The sequence below is a fragment of the Marmota flaviventris genome, chromosome 7 (genome assembly GCF_047511675.1).
Source record: "Marmota flaviventris isolate mMarFla1 chromosome 7, mMarFla1.hap1, whole genome shotgun sequence".
Classification (NCBI taxonomy): Eukaryota; Metazoa; Chordata; class Mammalia; order Rodentia; family Sciuridae; genus Marmota; species Marmota flaviventris.
The window spans coordinates 68,310,234-68,333,432 of NC_092504.1; the positions used below are offsets into that span (position 1 = coordinate 68,310,234).

Sequence of the window (23,199 nt, forward strand, 5' to 3'; positions counted from 1 at the left end):
AAATGTATTCATAGAAGCTGTTGTTTTCACACAGGACACAACTTTGCCTTTGTTACTGTTTCAAATGAAATAATTAAGGACACTACCTTTTTAAGAGCTTGCTAGTTGAGTTCTGTAGAAAGTAATACAGATTCAGTATGACTTATTCAAAATGTATGGGATCCGAAATATTTCAGATTTTAGTCTTTCAGATTTTGGAATATTTACACAGACTTTACTAGTTGACCATCCCTCTAATCTGAAATTCAGATGCTCTAAAATTTGAAACTTTTCATATATCATGTTAGTACTCAAAAAGTTCTAGAATTTTGGAGCATTTGGATTTTTGGATTGGAGATGCTCAACCTGGGGCAACATTCATAGTAATTTGGAACATAGAATTTCACCTGATTCTTTATTGGTTACTTCAATTTTCTTCTAATTATGAAAGTATAGCAATCTAGAGGATTGCTTATGCAGTCATTTATGTATATCTACAATGATTACCAGAGACAAACGTAGGTGATCAAAAGCAAAGAAAAACCAATTCTAACTCCACAGAAATACAGTCTTCTAAATTGGGTGTCAACATACTTTATATACAAACAGAGATACAAAAATTTGTGGTATATGTGTGTATTAAGAATTGTAGTGCAAAAAAAAAGTACATGTATAAAGGAAAAAAAAATAGCGTTACCTTAGATTAGGTAGAGGGAAGTGAAAGGAGGGGAAGGCAGGGGGATGTGGGATAAGAAAGATAGTAGAATGAAACAGACATTATTACTTTATGTTTATATGTGACTGTATGACCAATATGATTCTACAATATGTATACTCAGAAAAATGAGAAATTATATCCCATCTATGTATGATATATCCAAGTATATAAGTGAATTCTACTGTCATGTATAACTAATTAAAACAAATAAAAAATTAAAAAAAGAGAAATACAGTTTTCTAGATTAAATCAGAATGGTAACAATGAAGTGACAAAGTAATGTATTCATAGTTTACTTAGACATCCTGAAACTTGTGTCTCTAGTGCAAAAAAGAATTTAGCAATCTGACCCAAGGGCTGACAAAGTCAGTAACTCCTTTAGGACCCTATAATCCCTCCTTTCTCTCCTTCTTAATAAAATAATAAGAGCTGGTTAGCCACATGACTCTAACATACTGTTGAAACAGGCACTGAAAGTCAACTTAAAATTAAGATAGTAATCTTAAAAACACTCCCACAATCTACATTATATGTATTTATGAATATGTCAAAATGAACCCCATTATTATGTGTAACTATAATGTACTAATAAAAACATTAAAAAATACTCCTGCAAAATACATACACACACCCCACATATACACATGCACACACACCTTCTTAAGCTATCTTGCAAACTGGTGCATTTAAAAGTATAGTATGCTTACCTTTACAGTGTTAACAAGCTGTCCATCAATATAGAGGGCTGCAGTACTGTTTTTCAGCATGCCTTTGCTCATCACCAAAACCAGATGATGCCACTGTCCCTCAACTATAAGCTCTCCACATCGAAAGCGGGCACAGCATGGCAGAATCTCATAAAAAGAGGATTCTTCACTAAAATCATCAACTAAAATAATGAGGGAAAGATGTATAAAACTTTTGGCAGTATCCTCCTTGTTCAGATAATAATTCATATTCAGATCAGCATGTTTTGATTTTTAAGCTAAAATAAAATGATGATGCACATGAAGATTCCCTGTTCACTTAATAACCATGGCTGTAGTAAGAAATAAAGCCTAGAATCTAGGCATGCTCTCATCTGCTAAAGTACTTACAATTACATTCAAAGAAAGTTACAATAGCTAATGAAGTAAAAAAGAAACAAGCTAAATGGATGATAAAAGTTATCATAAACAATAAAAAGAGACTAGTTGACACCAAAACCAAAAATAAACAAGTGGGACTACATTAATCTGTACAGCTTCTGTACAGAAAAGGAAACAATCAACATAGTGAAAAGGCAATTTATGGAATGACATAAAATACACACAAGCTACATATCTGATAAGGGGTTAATCTCTAATATATACATACATAACTCAAACAACTTTATAATAAAGAAGCTAGTAGACGAATTTCTTCTAAGACACAAAAAATAGCTGACGGGTACACAAACACAAGCTCAACATCACTAATCATCAGAAAAATACAAACAAAAATCGAAATAATTTAGCACCTCACACCTGTCAGGATGGCTATGATCAAAAAACAAAAAATAAGCAATGGTGGGGAGGATGAGAAATTGGAAGTCTTGGGAACTGTTGGTGGAAAAGCAAAAGGGTTTTCTGTCATGATATAGAAAACAGTATGGAGGTTCTTCAGCAATCCCACTTCTGGGTATTTATCCAAAAAAACTTAAATCATGATCTCAAAGAGACACTATATTAAGACACTATATTACAGAATGGCAGCAAAAGGTCATTCTGCCTTAAAAATATTAAAATGAAGTTTTTATACTTTCTAGATTCAAAGGAGAAAATAGAAAAAGACAAATACTGACCATAATTTTGGAGTAATTCCTCTTTAGTGGAAACAATCAGAGACCGGTCTTTTGCTGACAGAACTACAGCAAGGCACACGTAATGCTGCTCAGAAGAATTTGCTCGGCGAACAATAGTAAGTAGTCTGACGGGGTGGTTATTAGGAGGAGAACTGAAGTGTTCAATACAAAACCAGCTAGAATAGCTTAAGCCAGATGGAGGAGGGAAGAATCTTTCACCTGAAGTAAAAGTGGCAAAATAAAAATGAAAGAGTGTTTTGACTCATATTTATATTTAAAAAGAGGCCAACGAAAGCATATAAAGGAACTACTGAAAAATGAAGTATTTACCAGAGCCAATGCCGCTGACCACAGCCCCATCATTAAGACATGTTGTGACAGCAGTATTTGTAGGGGCATTATGAGGAGCCAAACTAGGCAGAAACAGGCAGCTATTGAAGAAAAGACAACATATATATTAGAGATAACTATTTCTTCTCTTAACACTATGGATGTACCACAGTGAAATAAACTGCCAGTATATAAAAGAGATAAAAGACCAAAAAATAAATCTGAATATCTAGAAAAACCCTTCCTGTGTTTTAATTATGTGAGAGTATTAAACAAAATGCTTTAAAATCTCTAACAACATGTTAGGTTTAAACTCTTAAAAATTAAGATACAATTTGAATATGTAAAACACAAATGTATAACCTCAATCACAGCATTAGGACAATTTAATCACTGTATAAAAACTTCCCTTGTGCCCATTTCCAATCACTATCTCCTCTTACCACTATTCTGATTAGTTTTGACTATTCCCAACCATCCATTGTTTGAAAATGACCCATGACTACATGTTTAAAATCCAAGTACAGAGTTAGATAAATGTGTAAGAATCCCACAAACAATGTATACATGTACATATTATCTACTAGCAGTCTAAGAATTCACAGATCTAGCTATTTATAAAAATACACAAATAACAATAAGCGAGTTTGTACTGGCTCATATTTACATTGATAGGGGGCCAACTAAAGATAAAAACTTTATAATCTAGCTGTTAGATCTATTAGCATTTGTATCTACTTCGAGGCAGGTGCACTTAAAAAATATCTAGGTTCTCTGTAGATTCTTTATTGCTGCTTGTGCTACTGTAGAATTTTCTGTCACTTAAATTAATTTGTTCATTAGAAGTGACAATCATTGAATATTGATAATGTATAAGATACTATGTTAGGTAATTTGATAGCATGATGACAAAACCTAGGCTAGGAGGTTTTCATCTAATTTAAATTAACATATTACCTCTATATATTCATATTTATTATATCAGGGGTGTGCAAACTTTCAGGAGATGGCCAGATGATAAACATTTTGTGCTCTGTGAGCTAGCAACTCTGTCATTTGCTATCAAGAATATCAAAGTCTGAAGACACAGTGCCAAAGCAGCCATACAAAATGCTATGTTCTAATAACACTTCATCCACAAGAAATAAAAAAACCTTACCAACAAAAGCAGATTTGGCAAATGGGCCTAAAAGATTACTGACTCATTTATTACATTGATTTATTTAACATAATAATTAATTTAAAATAATTACACTAGAAATCTTGAAATAGCATGCTCAAAGAACACAAGTTATTTGAATATACATAGTATAGTATATACCCTAATTGGTATTTACCAAGTAAATTTAAAACAAAAGATTCATTTGCAAAGTTACAAAGCAGAAAATAAAACAATAGAATAAGGCTATCTTACAATTTCCTTACCCAAACCCTTCAAGGGATGTGTCAAATTCAACAAATGCTGGAGTAACTGATGACCCGTGAAGTCTGATATCATGTGGGGTTGTCATGGAGACCAGACACTTCACCCTGGTTAAGGGTACAGTGCTACCTTCTGCAGATTTTACCAGGCTCTTGCTTATCCGGTAATGGTTATCTTCAGGTAAGCTAAAAACACTATCAGAACCCAGACCTTCCAGAGATGTGATCATACTATCTGTAAGTCAAAGAAAATCTCTTAGTGAAAATACCATGCAGAATTTTAAAATAACTTTACAAGGCTAATTTATTTTTAAATACCATTTTTAAATTTCAATATGTGATTATTTTCTTTTTAAATACTAAGGGCACTAACCAAGTTTAATGTACTTTATGTTCCTTTATAAACTTAAATAGGCTATTCCCTTTTTTACTTAAAACTAAATTAATATGCACACTGCAGAAACACTAGAAACTAGAGTACAATTAAGAATAAAAATCACCAATAATCACCTGTTAAAATGTAATTTAAGAATTCTGTACTGACTTATAAAACAGTTTATGCTTTTATTTTATAAAACTACTTTTTATCATTTCTCTTAGAGAAGAAAGTAAAATATTCTAGAAGCATTACAACAACAAAAAAAAGTCATCTTAGGAAAAACTATCAGAGATAAACAACTGCAACTTGATTTCTCTATCTTCTCCCTATTTGCATGTCTTTCTTTATAACTATTAAAATTAAATTTGTGATCACAAAATTGAATTTAAGAATTCCTATGTATGTGTAAATGGAAACAATTTCAAGAATGAAAAGACAAATTTTAAGCAAACCTTCCTGTCTTCCTAGGAATATATCACAACTGCAATGGAGAACACATTCCCTGTGAAGTTGAACCACATGGGTACACGTAACTGTTTTTCTCATACATGCTGGAAATTCAGACAACCATGAAAATATTAATTTTCTCAGGGAAAGGAGATATTTTTCATTTTTTATTCTTATCAAAAGATAATAATTCTAAAGAATGATGTAAAGTATAAATATAACACAAATATATATATATAAAGGTCTTGGGATATAGCTCAGTGGTTTGAGGGCTTGCCTAGTATGTTCAGGGTCCTGGGTTCAATCCCCAGTACCATGTACATACATACATATATACATACCATGTATATTAATTATTATAATAATAGTTACAAAAACTGAAGTACTTTGTTTTCTGCTAAACTGTATTGAAATTCAAAAGCTGGTAAAGCTTCCATAACACAGTAGTTGTTAAGCACTGGTAATAAATAGCAGGAAGAATAAGACTGAAATAGTGGTTGAATCTCTCTGACTTCAGAATTCTCACCCCCAAAATCAAGGAGTTGATCTAAGATGACCTCTACAAAGCAACCAGTCTACTTTTCTAAATATTCTTTTGCCTGTTTCACTAGTAATACTCACCTTAATCTATCAAAACACAAGTCTTATTATCATGGCTAACAATAATACAAAATGATGTAGAAAGTAAAAATAAGCAAAACTACAGAATTAACCTGGAGAGGAAATCCAGTGCAACTGGCTTCCCTGGGAACACCTCTGGAGTGGATGGTCTCCATGACAGCCTGGTATTCAGTGCTTGCATTCTGCTAACTCCCCAGAACAGGTTTCTATCAGCCTAATGCAAAATCTTCTCCTTGGAGGCTTCTCAGCAATACTTACTACATCTCTCCCTATGAAACTACCATCTGCTATTTTCCTATGAGGTTCTCTATTCATTTTAGAAACAGGCGTTTCATTCTCAATCTTGTGTATATTAATTCTTGCCATTGGATGGGAGGATGTCACAACATCTATATGAATAACCCATCTCACACAGACTGTATTGTCCAATGAGCATTTACCTATGCTTCATACCTGAAACTACCAGGCTTCACTTATTTCCCCATCAGAACTACAACTCCTTGATATGGAAATTTAACTGTCTTCATCAGTATTTCTAATTTCCTGTCCTCCACGACTTTTCTGCAGTAGGTGTCCTGTAAATCCACAGCCTGGTAATAATAACCCAATCAACCATTCCCTAGTTTAGGCAGCAAAGGCTACTTGAGAAACAAATTCTTGATCCACTGAGGAAGGGGTGCTCCTCCTCCCACACCAAGGCTTATTCTGCCCACAGCTCTCATCTCCTCTGGATCCTTACACCACCAAGCTCCTCTCCCCTACCCTCACTTAATTGACTTGACTGTGTGTCTCTGTTTAAATAACAACAAACCCTTTCTGTCTTTCCCTTTATATACTTGAAATAATATTCATCCCTCACATAATTTTCATAAATAAAAGAAACCAACAAACAGAATGTCAAAGTCAACTTACTTCTCATCTCTGGCTCGTAACACAGTGAACTTGGTTTGTGGACCCTATATTGCTTTAGCAGTTTTTTGTCCCAGGCACCACAATTTAAAGGACTTGCCAAACGTAAAAACTCTCTAAATAAGAAACAGAGCAAAGTTATTCTTTGACTAAGACTATATATAATTCAGAAACCAAATATAAACAAGAAGTTAGATTTAACAAATTATAACAGACTAGTTAAATTACAAAAGAAATGCAAAATTATTGTGAAATGACATACACCATTAACTTCATATTTGATCACTATATACCTATAGATCTACTAGGTAGTTTTCAAAATTCAAAAGCTCAAGTCCAATTATGTCTGAAACCAAACTTATACCTAAACCTATAGTTTTTCAGATGTTCTGCATCTCACTGAAATGTACTTGGATTTTCATTCTTTCTCAGGATTTTAATATTCAAAAAATCAGGAAATTCTGTTGATTCTACTTCCCCCAAATATCGTAAATCTTCCATCTTTTCATTCTTGCTAATACCACCCGGGTCAATTACAGTATTTTTGTGTTTTTGAAGGAGAATCTTAATTACCTCCTGTGTCCCAGTTCAATCCCTTCATCACAACAGTTAGTACCTTTCAGTGACACTCTATTGCTTAAGTCTCTCAGAGGCTGTTCAATATTAGCAGATGGAAACCCAAAATCCTCAAAATGACTAGTACACAGTACCACACATAAGATGATTTCTACCTCAGTCCTAACATTCACTGCTCTCATTTTTTCCCCCAATTTTAAATAGTTCTCAAGTCATACAAAATTCTTATAACTCCCTATGAATACATTCCTTTGTTGCTCTGGTCTATCAAAATTGCCTTTCTTATTGCTGAGAATATTCTTTCCACCACTTCTTTCTTATATGACTAGTTTTCTTCCATAATTTGTTTCTTAATTGCCATTTCCCTCACAAAGTCTCTTCTTCTGAGACACCCCTGCAAAAAGTCTGGGTAAGTTACTTATATAAACTGTATAACACTGTTTTTATAGAACTGAATACACAACATGTTAATTGCCTACTTACCTGACTATATTCTTTACTAGAAAATACATTTTATGAGAGCATGAATTTTTCTTTTGCTATCTACTAATGTTTCCCCAGTTCCTAACATACAGTAAGGGTTTTAAAAAAAGGATAATTCATATCTTTAGGTTAGGAAATAACAGTAATGGATAAAGAATATTGAATATCTATAATCTTTACAAATATGCTGTTTCTGTTCTTATTTCAAGCATAGAAAAGATATAGATTATTATGAAGGACTATAATATAAAGTATACAGAGCATGTCCTCTTGAAATGTGCTGCACAGAGATATAAAAAATTGTCCAGGAATTATACATAATAGTATTCTTCAGTATTCTGTCATTTATGGCATTGTATACAAAAAAAGAATTCTGTATTTTCAATTTTCTCTGTCACCAAAAAAAATAAAGGTTTAAAACTCTGTAGCCATTAAAATGTTACACATAAGTAGTTTATGATCTGTGGCTTTTAAGTAGAAGAGATGAGCACTATGGGCAGAATAAGCATTGGTGAGGGAGGAGGAGCACACTTTTCTCAAAGAATTGAGGATTTGTTTCCCTTTTTCAACCCATGGCTCATCACTTGACTATTCCAAGCATTCACTGTAAGAACGGATCATGGCCAAATGGCTGAATTTTCATGGCTTATTGTTTATCTTGCTATCTTGTACAAATTATTTGTATGAGACATTCTCTCCAACTTCCTCTACTTTTCAAGTAGAGGATTATCAAAAAGGATATGGGGAAATATCAATGCTACCCTCAAAGCTATAAGACTGAATCTATCCACCAGCTGACAGATGAGGGGAGTGTGACTGTCTTTCATCTTGACTTCAGGATGATGAAAGTATTGATGATTAGTATCATCAAGGCCGAGCACACTGACACAACACTGCTTGACAAATGTTTACCATATATGTTTTTCTTAATCCACCATTTGTTTGTGGTCAGTTTAAGAATGCTAGTAGAAGTATTACATGGCAGGAATACTTGAATAGTATTTAAAAATAATCTAATGAAGAGAACAGCATATAGTCCAAAAATGATAAAATGAGCACATTTTTATAAGAAAGAACACAATGATTTATGTACTAAATCTATTTGGCTATGTAATTACAAGAAAAATATAGAAAAAATTTAAAACCTAGCAAGTTTCATGCCTCAAACATAACAGCACTGTTTGTCTTGCACTACAAGAGGTTTTCAAAAATATACTTTTGGATGATTAAAAAAAAACCCGTAGTACATCTACAAGACAAAATATTATGCAGTAATAAAAAGAAACTATTGATACATATAACTTGTATGCATCTCAAGAACATTATGGTGTGAAAACTGTCAATCTCAAAAGGTCATGTACCACATAACCTCAGATATATAATACTTTCAAAAGAAAAAATTATGGAGATGAAGAACAGAGCAGTGGTTTCTAAGACTTGGGGATGGTGGAAGATAAGGGAGTGGGTATGTCAATAAACGGGAAGCATTGGGAGATATTTGTGACATCTTGGATTGTGTGATGGTCACATAAATTTACACATGGATAATAAAAGAAAATGGATAGATAATAAAGAGAACCTCATACACACATAGATATATCATACCAACATCCATTTCTTGGCTCTAATGCTGTCTGATAGTTACATGTAAGAGTTAACTTGAGGAAACTACATGACAGCAGCAAGGAACCTCTCATCTTTACAAATTATTGTGAATATCTAATTATTTCAAAACAATAAAGTTAAAGAAGTCCTTTTTATAAGTTATTACATAGAAAAAGTTCTTAAATATATAGATTTAAGTCCTACATATAATTAACATGATTTTATTTTTAAAAGAAAATGAGTTTGCTGGATTTAAGTAGAAGAAATAACCAAGGGACAGAAACATTGTTTACTAATAAGCAGATTTGTTTCAAAGTGCTATATTTTAAGTATTTTGTCCACTTTTGTTGTTTTGCTTTTGCCCAGAGTAAGTGAATGTGCCCACCATAGTGAGAACTCTTGAATCATGAAGACTCCAGGAATGGTTATGACTGTGGCCAATTTAACATGAAAAAATGACTTACTGACCTCAGCACCATGGGCTCCAGGGCCTGGGAGGCCAAGCGTTCAAACATGCGCTGCAGGGGTGGGTGCAGAGAGTGGTCCTCGTCAGCCAGAGCAGCACTGCACCTCTGCAGTAGCCGTGCATGAAGACCAGCTTCACACATGACTTGCTGGTTTCTTTCTGTGTGCACCAGGGATTGTAAAATATTTGCCACAGCAAGTTGAAGGTCCAAAGCATGCTAAAGTCAACAAAGAAATCCATGTCACCATGGCATTCTTAGTGACATAGGTGACAGTTCTTCCTACTTGAAGCATACCTTTCAATATGAGGTATCTAGATGTTTCATAATACATTCAAATAAAATAAGTAACTATCTTATTAGAGTAATACAGCCACTTCCAGAACAGAGCCATGCAAAAATCCGATACTTTAAATTTGGAGAAGCACACACAGCTGACTCCACACTCTTCCAATTCCTTTGGATCACATGACTATATAGCCAATAGTAGTTCTATTTTTACAGAAATATTAAGTGCAAAGGGTTTTTCTTTACATCTAATAGCTAAATAGCTGAAATGAAGGCTTATCATTTACATTTGGGACATTTTAGGCTCTAGAGGCCATACAACATTTTAACAAAAATAGTTCCCTGAACTCCAACTCATTGGAACTTTTGAGTGCTATAAGCCAAAACAATTAAATAGCTCAAAGTAGTATCTTCAGTTATTTTTCTTTCTTTATCATTCATTAATAATTTCCACTGATAAGCAAGATTTACAAGGGGAAACAATTATTCTAACTTCAGAAGTAACCATTTTTGTTGCCTCTGTAACTAATGAATTGTGTTCTAATATATACACATACACCACACATCCTAGAAGGTAAGACTCAAATAGCAAAATGCTGTTTTTTCCTTTACCTACTTTAGTATTGATAGGTAACACTTCACAACACTTTCCTTCTTCCTGCCCTCCCCCTCAGCTCACATATACACACACATTCCTTTCACTCATTAAAGATGGGAAGGAACCAACATATCCAAACCTACTTCTGGCTGTGTCACTGACCCAACAGAGGCCAGGAGGTCCAGCATAGCAAGCATGGCTCCAGGATGGATGATGACGGCATCAGAGCTCTGGAGAGGGGATGCTGCCACATGCAGTTTCAGGTCAGCAACATTTTTTGCAGGGCAGACAGGGGGAGTTGAGACAGAATGATATGCATGCCTATAAAAAGAAAGAAAGAAGAATTATTTGGCTTTTAATTCCGACTACATTCTCAATTCATTTTCTTCATCTTTTACTCACTGATAAGCAAAAAGCCTTACAACTCAGGGATGGGTTATAAACACTTTATGCTTGGAATATAATTTATCAATTCTTCTTGACTCTGATATGTCTTTACCATTTACTATTTGGGTTATTTCATTAAAAAATGGCATTACTCCAGGTGATATAAAGAATAGCTAAAAAAAATCACAGAAATAGATTCAAAGCTCTAGAAAGATCAAAGTTCAAACAATATTTGATGAGTGATCAAGTTAATTTAATCTCTCTATGAGACTGTTTTCTTTTGCAATTGCCTGTGTTTTCAATCCTTCATTAAACCATGGACAACACAAGGTCAAATGGTTTATGGTTTATTCTATAACTAGGGTAACTTGAGTCAGAGTTGGCTCAGAGTCCTGGGAACCTGAGGGTAAACATATTAAGCATCATGGAAGTTTTCCTTCAGATTATTTAGAATACAATCACCTCTTAAATAAATTTCTACTACCACTGACAATACTCATTCCATTTTTTAAGAACTTAGAAGGTATATATATTCATGTACTGAATGTGCAGGTTTCTTCTTATCAATGGTGTCTCCTTTTGATTTAATACTATTAATCTACAACATGAATTTTGCACACTTTGCATCTTGGCACTAAGAAAAAGATGCTTGTGGCTATGGTCTATGGGAGCTTGTTGTTCTGATGAGTCGGACTCAGTATCTAATTTGTCTAATGCTGAGCTCTATCACTGGGAGCAGTGCAGTTTCAGCTCTCTGGCATGAAAGCAGCTTGGGAAACAGACGCTTTACATCAGTGAATTAGTAGCAAAGAATTGGCAACTGCCATGTTTTCAAAAAAAAAAAAAAAGCACATTCTCTTTTTAAATAGAGATTCTAGGAAAATATTCGGCTTCACTTATAAAACAGCACATGGACTCTCCTAATTTATTTGAAACTCAGAGCCATATCCTCTACCCATTCATTTTTTTTCACTCCCTGTATGTTGCTGTTTTTCATTCAGAAAAATTTAATTTCTAAACTTACTAAGAAAGATATTTCTAAATCTTGTATCCTTCTATGTTGCTCCCTTTGTCCTTAAAACATTTTGATCTACCTAGAAAAAAAAAAGATTTATAATTCTTCTATCGTCTAGCAGAGATTCCCAACCATTGATTTCAGATATTTCATAAAAAGTATTTCATTATATACAAAAAGTAATCCAAATTTGAAAAAAAAGATTCTAATTGAATTTATACTTACTTCCAACTATTACTGAAGTAACAAATTTAATCCAGATTAGAACTTAAAGTATGACTAAACCAGAAAGACATCTTTATGTCTTTGGAAAATAAATTCGTTCCAAAAATATAACTATTATAGTGGTAAATTTTAAAAATCTTAAATAACAATATTTTCCTAAAGGAATTATGTGATTTTCAACCAGAAAAATACTGCAAACATTGTTAAAATCTAAAATGGTACTTATTAAATAAAATTAGGCATATTATGACAGGGATTAAACAATCTTAATTATTACTAAACCCCATAGGGTACAACCACTTTTTAAATTTATGAATAATGGTAGATTAATTAAGTAGTTAATTCACAAACAAGAGCTAACACTGGCTAAGACAGTTCTGTCTTTGTTCAATGACATTTCAAAAGTCAGTTAATTTTTAAGCTGAATTTATTTTTAAAAGTTATAAAAATTGCTAAATATTTCAACCTAAATTCTCATATATTTAAGATTAATTTATCTCTTTTAGAAATACACAGTTGAATGTTTAAATTCTGAATCTGCTTAACTTTATCAAGTGTGCAAGGACACTGAATAATGGACTCCAGATTTTCATGGTAAGTAGTTCTTGTTAATTTGCCTAGTAACTAGTACTTGTCATCTTTTCCTGCATGGCAGATCTATTTGGTATAGTTTTGATTATTTTGGATTTTGTTTTCACTTCCTCTAACTCTGACCACTGTTCAGCTATAATTTGGCTAGGTCTTTCTCCCCAGTCTTTAAAATAATTAGAGACGAATCTTCAGGATTTTACATGTCAGACAAATACCACAAATTCAACTCTTTCTTAGTATCTCATTGTTTTACAGGTTATAAATACACAGTACAACAGTATTTTTTCCTTTTGCCAAAAACAAACAAACAAACAAAAAACCCCCCATGTTTGTCCAAAAGAAAAAGATGTCCACGAACTGATGTGATTTTTTTTTGAGAATTTCTAAAAAAAAGTGTGACTAAAATTCTAATTTCAAAAGGTAATGTATTTGAATTTGTTAAGTAAAAGCAATGTGTTATTTACTTATTTATGATTTTTATTTTTAAATAGAATGAATGGAACCTGACTGGAATGACAACCTGAAAATGTTAACATGAATGGTATTAGCATGAACAATATCAAGGGCTTCTCATCTTTGGGATAACATCAATATGTAACTCTGATGGAGAACTCAAATGGATTAGAAGATGCATGCAACTAGTTCTACTGATTCAGCAGCAGTTTTCCCTTAAGGACCTGATATTTCTACATGTAACTACTACAAGCAATGAGAAAATATTTCTGATTTTTTTAAAGCTATAAATAATTATACCAAGGAAGAAAATGCTGTTTTCCCTTTTTGAACTGCCATTTAAATAGCAGAGGTTCTAATGGATGTTTTTAAAAAAATGTATTTCTTTAATCTGTAAATTTCTCTTTTGTGGGTCTGAGTTAATATTTTATAAAGGACAATAGTTTTTAGCTCTTTACCATTTATGATATAATCACTATATTTTAAAATTATAATTTTTAGTAATTTAAACTACTTAGTAATTAAAATTATTTCTCTAGTGTTCAGTAGTTCTTTGGGATAGTAAGCATACATTAATTTTCAAACACAAAAATCTCTTACTTTATTAATTTTAGCAACAGAAAGTTATAAGTAAATTTGAATTTATTTAGCTTCCTGAATTAAAATCAGCTATTAACAAATATAAAAGAGACATGGCAAGAGCTAGGGTTGTGGTTCAGTGGTAAAACTCTCGCATAGCATACACAATGTGCTGGGTTTGATCCTCAGCACCACATAAAATAAATAAATAAAATAAAGGTATAAAAATATTAAAAAAAAAAAGAGAGGGAGACAGACAGACAAGACATGGGCTGGGGATGTGCCTCAGTGATAGAGCACTTTATTGGCATGTGAGAGGCCCTGGGTTTCATCTCTAGCATGGCCATTAAAGAAAGAAAGAAGAAATAGTAGTTTGGGGGCACAAATATAATGTGTAATATTGAATTCATTTAAGACTATGTTGAACAATGCCATTGTTAACTATAATGAGATGTAAGCCCCAGTATAAATTTAAGAGGAAAGGAAACTATGTCTTTCTACCTACCTAATGAATACTACTATAGATATGTAGTCAATCCTCAGTATACCTAGGAGACTTATTCCCAGACCCCCTGTGGATATAAAAATCCATGGATGCTCATCACTTATATACAGTGGTACAGTATTGGCATATAAACTCATCTTCTGATATACTTTAAATCCTCTCTAGATTTTTTTTATAATACCTACTATAATACAAACACATTACATGAATAGTTCTTATACTGTATTGTTTAGGAATAATAAGAAATAAAAAGTCTGAACATGTTCAGAACAATCACAATTTTTAAAAAATATTTTCAATCTGAGGTTGGTTGGACATATACATAGAAGGCTGGCTATATTCCATGCTGAAATATAGAATGTGTGATGAATACTTTTGAGGCTCTAACTACAACCACATTCCTGTTTAAAAATCTGAACAAAAGTATAAAACAATATACTCATGTTTCTCTCAAAAGTTATACCTAGAGGTATTTATAAGAGTTATTACTTGAGGAAAACAGAGAAAAGAAGACTACTTGATGCCAACTGTAAGAACTATGATCGCTCTGAGTACAGGTTGCAAATGAAATCTTAAATGAATGTTAATTGTATTTTTGTCAATCAATGCTTTTTTTTTTTTAGATTTATAAGCTTTACATTCAAGGTAGATTGGATCAGCTTATAGACTTATAGGAAATGGATGAACATAAGAACTGGGGTAAGTTTTCTTCTTCACTTTTTTCAAAGTTTAGCTTTGACAACTCTCCATTAGAGAATCATATTTCAATTAGTTAAGCTTGATTAAGAAAGTACACATTTACTTCCAGTGCTATGAGTTCATTTTTGAGTAACAGTAAAAACCAAAGAATGACCCCCAACAACAATGAAAGTGAAAAGAAAAAGTGAACAGTATCTAAAGAGGCAGTACATCTTCATTTCTATTTTAATATATGATATGCCTGCTATAAAAACAAAATGTGTAGTTGTGAATGACAAAATTCTATATGTTCTTCATAGTTTCATAGCATGTATTTTATTCTCATTAATATACAAAAGGGAAATTAATAACCTTAAAACCTAAAAAAAAGTATAAAAAGAAATCAAATAGCCAGAACCCTTCTGAAGTTACAAACAAAACCACCACATTAACACATAAGTAAGCACAGATAAAGATTGACTTCTCTTATAAGATCAGTACCTTTTCCTTGACAAAGCTGGTGTCCCCCAAGGAGAGGGGAGAGAAGACTCACTTGTCAGGCAAGGAGGAATCTGTTCTGCACGACTACAGACAACAAAACAGACAGGGTGGTTTAGAGAGGTTAGAAGAGAGCACCAGGTTGGCAGTTGGTTAGTTTCACAAGAAAGTTTAATAAGGAGCATCCTCCATATTCAGCAGGAATGAGGAACAAGACTACACCTCATGCACTGAGTGACACAGAAGAGTATGCATGTGTAAGGCAGGTGCTTATCCCTATTAATGTGAACATTTAACACATTTGTTAAGTAGAGTTCTGTAGACCCTCTTTTTAATAATTCAAACTAAAAACGAGTTATAGCAACTAGAATAAGTAGAGAACAGAAGTTGAATCTGATTATCCAAATTTATAGTTTATTCCTACAATACCACACAATCTCCTGTTTTCCTGGAAGAAAAAAATAATATATATATATATATAAATAAATAATATATATATACACACACACACACAGAGTCTATTTTGGGTACAATATAAAAACAATTCACTTATTAAAAAAAACTATGTAACTGGTAAAAGTGATGATGCTTAGAACAGATAACTTAGCAGCATGATCACTCTTACATTATTTTTAAAGTGAGAACTTAATTGAAAACACAGTAGAAGCACTGAAAATAGTGCTTTAGATAAAGTGGCTCTCCAATGTTCTTACTTAGAAACCTGGATTTTCCCCATCACAGAATTTGTCACAATACATTATAATTATTTATGTGACTATACTTTCAGCTAAAGGACAGCAAGGACCAAGGCAGTCTTGAACAGAACTGAATCCTGAATGACAGAATGCACAATGATTCAGCATGCAGGAGGTTTTCATTAAACACTTATTTACTGAGGGAAAGAGTAAATGACTCTGAAGGATCTTGAACTTGATGATTCAAGACACTAATTAATATTCTCAGAGAGCTATATCACTTTTCAAGAATTATGAAATGTTGAGAATGAGGTTATCTGCCATTTGTCTGGACATAAGTATAATCATAAGTATATTCTCCTGTTGATAATTAGTATCTGTAAATCTGCTGCACCTAATGTTTTTTAAGGATAAAGAGGAAAAAAAGAACAATAGTAAACATCATTAATAAAGGAAATTTCATAGAAATTCATTAATAAAGGAAATTGTTCTATTAAGTGCAATATGAGCTAGTTGAACCTGAATTTACAAATAACACACTTCCATGCTGAAAAACTTAGCATGATGTCAATGGTATTATTCCCAAGTGCTATGCTTCAAGCAAACAGGACAGATGATTCATTTGTTTTCATTTTCCTTTGTAATGCATAATTCAAATCTTAATGTGGAGCATTAATGCTGAGTATAGACCCTGTACTTTGGAAGTCAGCCATACCTGTCAAAAGAATCTGTGGCTACTTTGTAGAGGTAAATAAAGAGTTTACTGCAGTGCCGTAAAGTGGGTGACACCGTGTCCACTGAGATCACATCTTCCTCTAGCAGTCTTTGAAATGGCTGTGTGTTTGAGGGGAAGACATTCATGGAGCTTATTTTTCTTAGGTCTGAGAAGCAGCCAAGAAATCGAACAGCATCTGCCAACTTTTCATACTGAATCTCTGTTTTGAAGAAATGAGAGTTGGCTGGCTCATAGCGCATTGCTGCAGTCAATGTGCAGAACACCGTGTGGAGAAGTTCAAATACTTGATTCTGGTTCACTTTCTCCCAGCCATTCTTGGGGGGAGAGCTCAAAGATCTTTCCATAGCAACAAGCAAGGATGTAATGTACACAAATCCTCCAACTTTCCTAAAAACTGTTCTTGAACGATGGCTTTCTCGAAGGACTGAAAGGAGGGCCTATAGGGAACAAAAGACAAAAAGAAACATAATTAAAATATTTTTAAAAGTCAAGTAAAAAAGCTACTATATATAAATATCAAAGGGGAACACCAATCTGTGAACATTTGATATAAAAGTTGTTGTCATTTACCCAATAACTAGTTCTATAAACCACATCAAACATTGTGCTGATTAAAAAATGCCACTATTAGAGTCAGAAGATAACTTCAGGTAACACCATCCTATATTTCTTTTGATGGAATGAGGTTATAACAAAATGTTGACTAAAAAGCCTTTTCTATCTGTAATTGATAATTCTATCAATTAATTCAGTGATTTCACAAAATTATATTATTAAATAAGTAAAATAAATATTTTAATCTGATTTTACACCATCATGCATTATACATGACTGTGTATGCACATATAAATTGATTTATTCTAGGAGGAATTTGAGAGATGATCTGGGTGGGCAAGATTTGAGGTCTTTTAATTCATATGAAATGCTCATATTCTCATGTCTTTGAAAAAGGATTCACGTCAGAGGACTTATTAGACATTCTCTCTGCAAAATGAATTGAGAGAAATAAGAGTATGCCCTTTCCCAGAAGAGCTATAAGCAGTAAGAAAGAAAACCTAAAGCAAATAAGTAAATCAAACTCTAATAACTATCAGTTATTTATTGAATTGTCTGTGGTACTTTTAACTTTGCTTATTTTAAAAATACCACATTATGATATCACCTACTATTTTACTAGAAACTTACCATGGACTAGGCACTGAGTGCTTTCATGCATTATGTTATTTAATCTTCTCAACAATCCTACGAATTAGATACTGCAGCTTGAGTATCTCTTATCCATAATTCTTGGAACCAAGAGATTTTTAAGGTTTATTCAGAATATTTGCATGTAGGGATGTGATCTAAGCCTAAATGTGAAAGCCATTTATGTTTTGTATGCACCTTATACACACAGCCTGAAGGTAAACTGATGTTATATTTTAAAAATTTTTGCCATGAAACAGTTTTGTAGCATGGAATTTTTCACTTGTGGCTCTTGTGGGCTCCACTCCTTTCCTTTCTAAGAAAACATCAGTACTTGGAAGACAACAAATATCTATTATTACTAAGACATAATTTATAGTGTTCCCAGTTATTACATTTGAAAAAAAATCATTTTATTAAAATATCTAAAACATTTATGATGATATACTGGAAAGGCTACATAATAGTATGTCAATATATATAATCACCTTTTGAAGTATACTGCTTCAGAAATTTTAAAGATTTCAATATATGTACCTAAGTCTTAATGTATTATGTTGAAAGATAGAAAATATGAAATTTGTATATGTAAATAAAATGTAAAACCACAGTATATTTCTTCCACTATTTTGTAAAAAAGAAATTTCCACTTTAGTAATATTTGGTAATAATATAGTTTCCATATCCTGTCAAATTTAATAAACTGTATTTATACTTGTAAGTAACTCATATCAATAGAAGATTTTTAACAATAAAAAAAATCATACAACCTAGACTGGAGATTAAATGCAAAAGCTACACAGAAAGCCTAGCTTCAAATTCTGACTCCAACATTCAACTGTTTTACTATACTAGTTACTCAATCTTTCTGTGCCCAGTGTCCTTTTATGTAAAATGGTAAAAATAACAACAAATTAGCTTACTGTAAACACATGTAAAGCCCTTAACAAAATGCCTGGCACATAAGCCTACCGCTATCTTTGAAAACACTGGGACAAAAATTGACAAGTATAGTCATATATCACTTTAACAATGGAGACATGTTATGTGAAATTATTTCATTGTTGTGTGAACACTGGAGTGTACTTATATGATGCTAGATGGCCCAGACCATCCACACCTAGGCTATATGGTACAGTAAAATAACTAGATGACAAAAATTTTCACCTCCATTTTAATCTTATGAGACCAGTTATGTATATGTGGTCTGTCATTAGATCAAAAACATTTGTACACAGCACATGACAATATAATTTTATAAATGACGAAAAGTTCAGAGTTAAAGTAAAATGTACAAAACTCATATAGTTAGTTATAATTATGACAGAGATTAGGAAAAAAAGTGTTTATTAATCCTAAATTCAATACTCTGTATTACATCTTTCTGGGTAGATCCATCTCTTCCTCAAAACTGGTTATCTGTTGAGTATCTTACATTAGAGCATAATCTCAGTGTTTGAAAGTTCTCAATAAAACTTTAATAACTATAATTGCTTTAATTGCTTAAATCAATAAATGAAGATGAGTAGCAAGCATTAAAGTTACAATGAGATCTGTATGCTCAGTGGTTAGACAAAATTATCACTTACGTCTGCATTAATTAATGAATGCAATTCAAATTTGTGTGTCAGCAGAATTGTACTATAGAACACATTATGGGATTTCAGGTTTGTACACAAAATAATTTTAAATTAAATTACATAAGTCTACAATATATGCAAGTTGAATAGAGGCACTGAGGCAGTCCTGAAAGTGGCAAAAACAGAAAATGAAATTGAGATCTTAAGTTCTCCCTACTGCTTTTCAGCCCTAAAATTTCATGCCCTCAAAGAAGAAGAATACTAGATGGCTCACATCAGCTTTTAAGTGTCAGCTGTCATAGTTTCGGGAATTCTGTGAGTTAGTTGTTAAAGACAGTCATAATTGAAAAATAAGTTATAAATTTGCAACTAAGTACATTATTTTAAAAACAAATGTAATTTTCTATATTTTACTATTATCAATGCATGTGAAAATACTGTAATGGGGGCTACTGTTCATCTCCTCCCAATCCACATTCATCAACTTTGAGGTCTATAACAGGCATCAGTGGGAGTACTATGCTATGGAAATCAGTAAACACCATACCTCAGGTACCCCTCCAGCCTAAGTTAGTTATTAATATTAACTAGAACAATGCCTCAAAATTATGGATTGGCTGATTACATCTTGTCTCTACCTGCCAATATTTTACAAATCCAATTAAGAAAGTATCAAAAGGGGGCGGGGGTGTATGTCAAAAACATTGGGAGGGCTGGGCGCAGTGGTGAATGCCTATAATGCCAGTGCTCCAGAGGCTGAGACAGGAGGACTGCAAGTTCAAAGCCAGCCTCAGCCACGACGAAGTGCTAAGCAACTCAATGAGACCCTGTCTCTAAATCAAATACAAAATAGGGCTGTGAGTGTGGCTCAGTGGTTGAGTGCCCTTGAGTTCAATCCCCTGTACCAAAAAAACCCCAAACATTGGCAATCTTAATATCTTTTGAAGCCCTTTGTTTTCTCCCCAAAATTCATTCAAATATATAAATGTTTCTCAAATACTAATATTGAGTTAGACTTCTGTTTTGCCTATGAGATAAATAATCTTATTGCCTTTTAAAAATTGCATACTTGAAATTATCATTATGCTCAAAACAGGATGAAATACACAAAAACATAAAGAAAAAATGCAAACTTTTTTATTATGGATGAGAAATTTAGCTAAATAAAACACAAAGACATTTCTTGTTATGTCTGTGTGTAAAAAGGGGTATGTAGGAGACCAGATGCCCCCAAGTATTCCCTTTTGTTTAAGAATTATTTTGAGCTGAAGGCAATTAAGAAACAGATACAAAAGAAAAGCTCTATGCCCTCCCCATCTGTTTAAAAACAGGACATAAACTTACATAGGCTTCTGCATTCTCCTTGCTTTTCTACCAAGAAGGATCAAGTTTCATCATGAAGACAAAATCAGACTCCTGTCAACCTAGATAAGGTGCTAGAGGAATCTACACAACAAACTTTATTTGCTAGTTGTTACCTATGATTCATTTGCCTTCCTATAATTTTCCTTACCTATGGTCCATTTCTTTTATCTGTCTCTCTCTAAAATTCAGCTGTTCTTTGTTGAAGATGATATGTAACTTGGAGTTCCAGCCACCTCTTTGAGAACTACTCTTTCCCTGTGCATGTGACACGTACACATGAGTTTACAGACTATGTATGATCTTCTGCTTGTTTTTCTCTCACTAATCTGTCCTTATTTACAGGGGTCATTTCCAGCTAAGAACTGAGGAGGATAGTGGGAACATTATTTTTTCCTCCCTTACAGGTCAGAGTACCAGAGAAAGAAGTGTGAGGGTAGAGAGGTAAGTCACCAGGGTCTTAAAGGTCAGGTTAAACATGCTGTCACCCCACCCCCATCTGTTATTTTTACATAATTTTAGACTTGAAGAAAAACTGTAAAAATAGTTCAAAGAATTGAGATATCTCTTCCACATTAACATTTAACTCTCTCTTTTTCTCTTTCTTCCAACCCCCCACTCTCCTTTGCCCCTAACAACTCCAATGTATTCTTTCCTAAAAGGGAATTCTCTTGCCTATAATGATAAAAATTAGAAAATGGAACACTGAAACAATACAATTATCTAATCCACAGACATATTGTGTTTTTTGCCAAATCCCAGTAACACTCTTTATGGCAAAAGAAAATTCAAGATCATTCACTTCACGGAGGAGTCACTTCACCCTCTTTACTAGGGAACAGTTTCTGAGCCATTTTCTATTTCACTTTGGAAGAGTATAGAAAGTATAGAAATTGTAGAAAGCCTCCCAATTTGGACTTACCTGATGTTTTCTAATAATCAAATTTAGATCACTTTGGGCAGGAGAAAACAAAAAAAGTGATGCTAAAATCTTCTCAGAGCTTCCTATCGGGAGACACAAGCTATTCATTGGTACCATTAGTGGCAAAATCAACATTGATCATTTGGTTAAGGAAGAGTCCATTGAAACTTTTGAAGGTAGAATTTGAGACCGTGTTAAAAAAAAAAAAAAACCCTTTCATCCTCTGTTTTTAGCAGCCAGTGATGATTTTTTCCTGAATCAATTATTACAACAGTTCACAGATGGAGATTATCTACCTTTTGACTGTAAATAAGAGCTATTCCTTATCTCCATTTATATGTTTGCTTCTGTTTATGTATTCATTTATTTGCTTTCTTATTTACTTTGATCTCTTCCTTATTTTCTGGCTAAATGTAAAATGTTTTAAGCTCCTTTTGTTTCTTTTTCTTCCCCAGCCTAATAATCAATTATTTCTCTAAGGAGCCCAGGCTCCTTATAATGGAAAATGGTATTTAGAAATCATGTATCAATAAACAAATGAAAGAATGGATTTTAATGAATTTCTCTCAGTTTACTCAGATGTTATTTAAATACAAGGGTAGGTTTCTAGCCAAGCAAGACTGTTTCTTTTGGTTAAATTATTATTACTCATATTGCAGAAGTTAAAAACACAACTCTGTAAAGAAACTACATGAGTCCAAATCTTGGCTACTCTGCCTACCACACACATACAGTGGTGCAAGTTGTTTAAGCAGTCTCTGTGTTAGTTTATAATCTATAATAAAACAGGAATATTAATAGTACCTATCTTTATTAAAAGGATTAAATAAATAGATGCATGTAAATGCACACAATAGTATTTGACACATTGAAAGCAGTTAATGAAAGTTAGCTGTTATTACAATTACACTGATTTCTAGTAAGTGGAGAAATTGTTTTATGTTTATCTATTACACCTTACTTTCATTACTAAATTCACTTGTAAATAAATCAAAGTGAAACATTAATTTCAGTTTTGAGTCTAAAATCTTCTTATATTGAGATGCCAGTAATTATAGTAATGTGAGAAAACATGTGTATGTAAATCTTTGTAAAGCATAATGGTGTTGTGGAATAAATGTGGGTAGTACTGAAATCTCTACCACTT

The 23,199-nt window shown here is 32.9% G+C and overlaps 1 protein-coding gene across 6 annotated transcripts in view; it reads right to left on the reverse strand.

Annotated features, from left to right (window-relative positions):
- Positions 1 to 23,199, reverse strand: part of Wdfy3 (WD repeat and FYVE domain containing 3) — a 250,018-nt gene that overhangs the window by 96,970 nt on the left and 129,849 nt on the right. For 5 of the 6 annotated variants that reach the window (XM_027939797.3, XM_071614398.1, XM_071614399.1 and 2 more), the window contains 8 exons: positions 16,983 to 17,440; positions 10,785 to 10,962; positions 9,760 to 9,974; positions 6,631 to 6,743; positions 4,275 to 4,506; positions 2,850 to 2,950; positions 2,520 to 2,738; positions 1,405 to 1,586 (listed from right to left, as the gene is read on the reverse strand). In XM_027939797.3, coding sequence (XP_027795598.2) covers positions 1,405 to 1,586; positions 2,520 to 2,738; positions 2,850 to 2,950; positions 4,275 to 4,506; positions 6,631 to 6,743; positions 9,760 to 9,974; positions 10,785 to 10,962; positions 16,983 to 17,440 — 1,698 coding nt within the window. Of the gene's footprint in view, positions 1 to 1,404; positions 1,587 to 2,519; positions 2,739 to 2,849; positions 2,951 to 4,274; positions 4,507 to 6,630; positions 6,744 to 9,759; positions 9,975 to 10,784; positions 10,963 to 15,575; positions 15,660 to 16,982; positions 17,441 to 23,199 lie in introns of all 6 variants that reach the window. The other variant, XM_071614400.1, reaches the window with a different exon arrangement.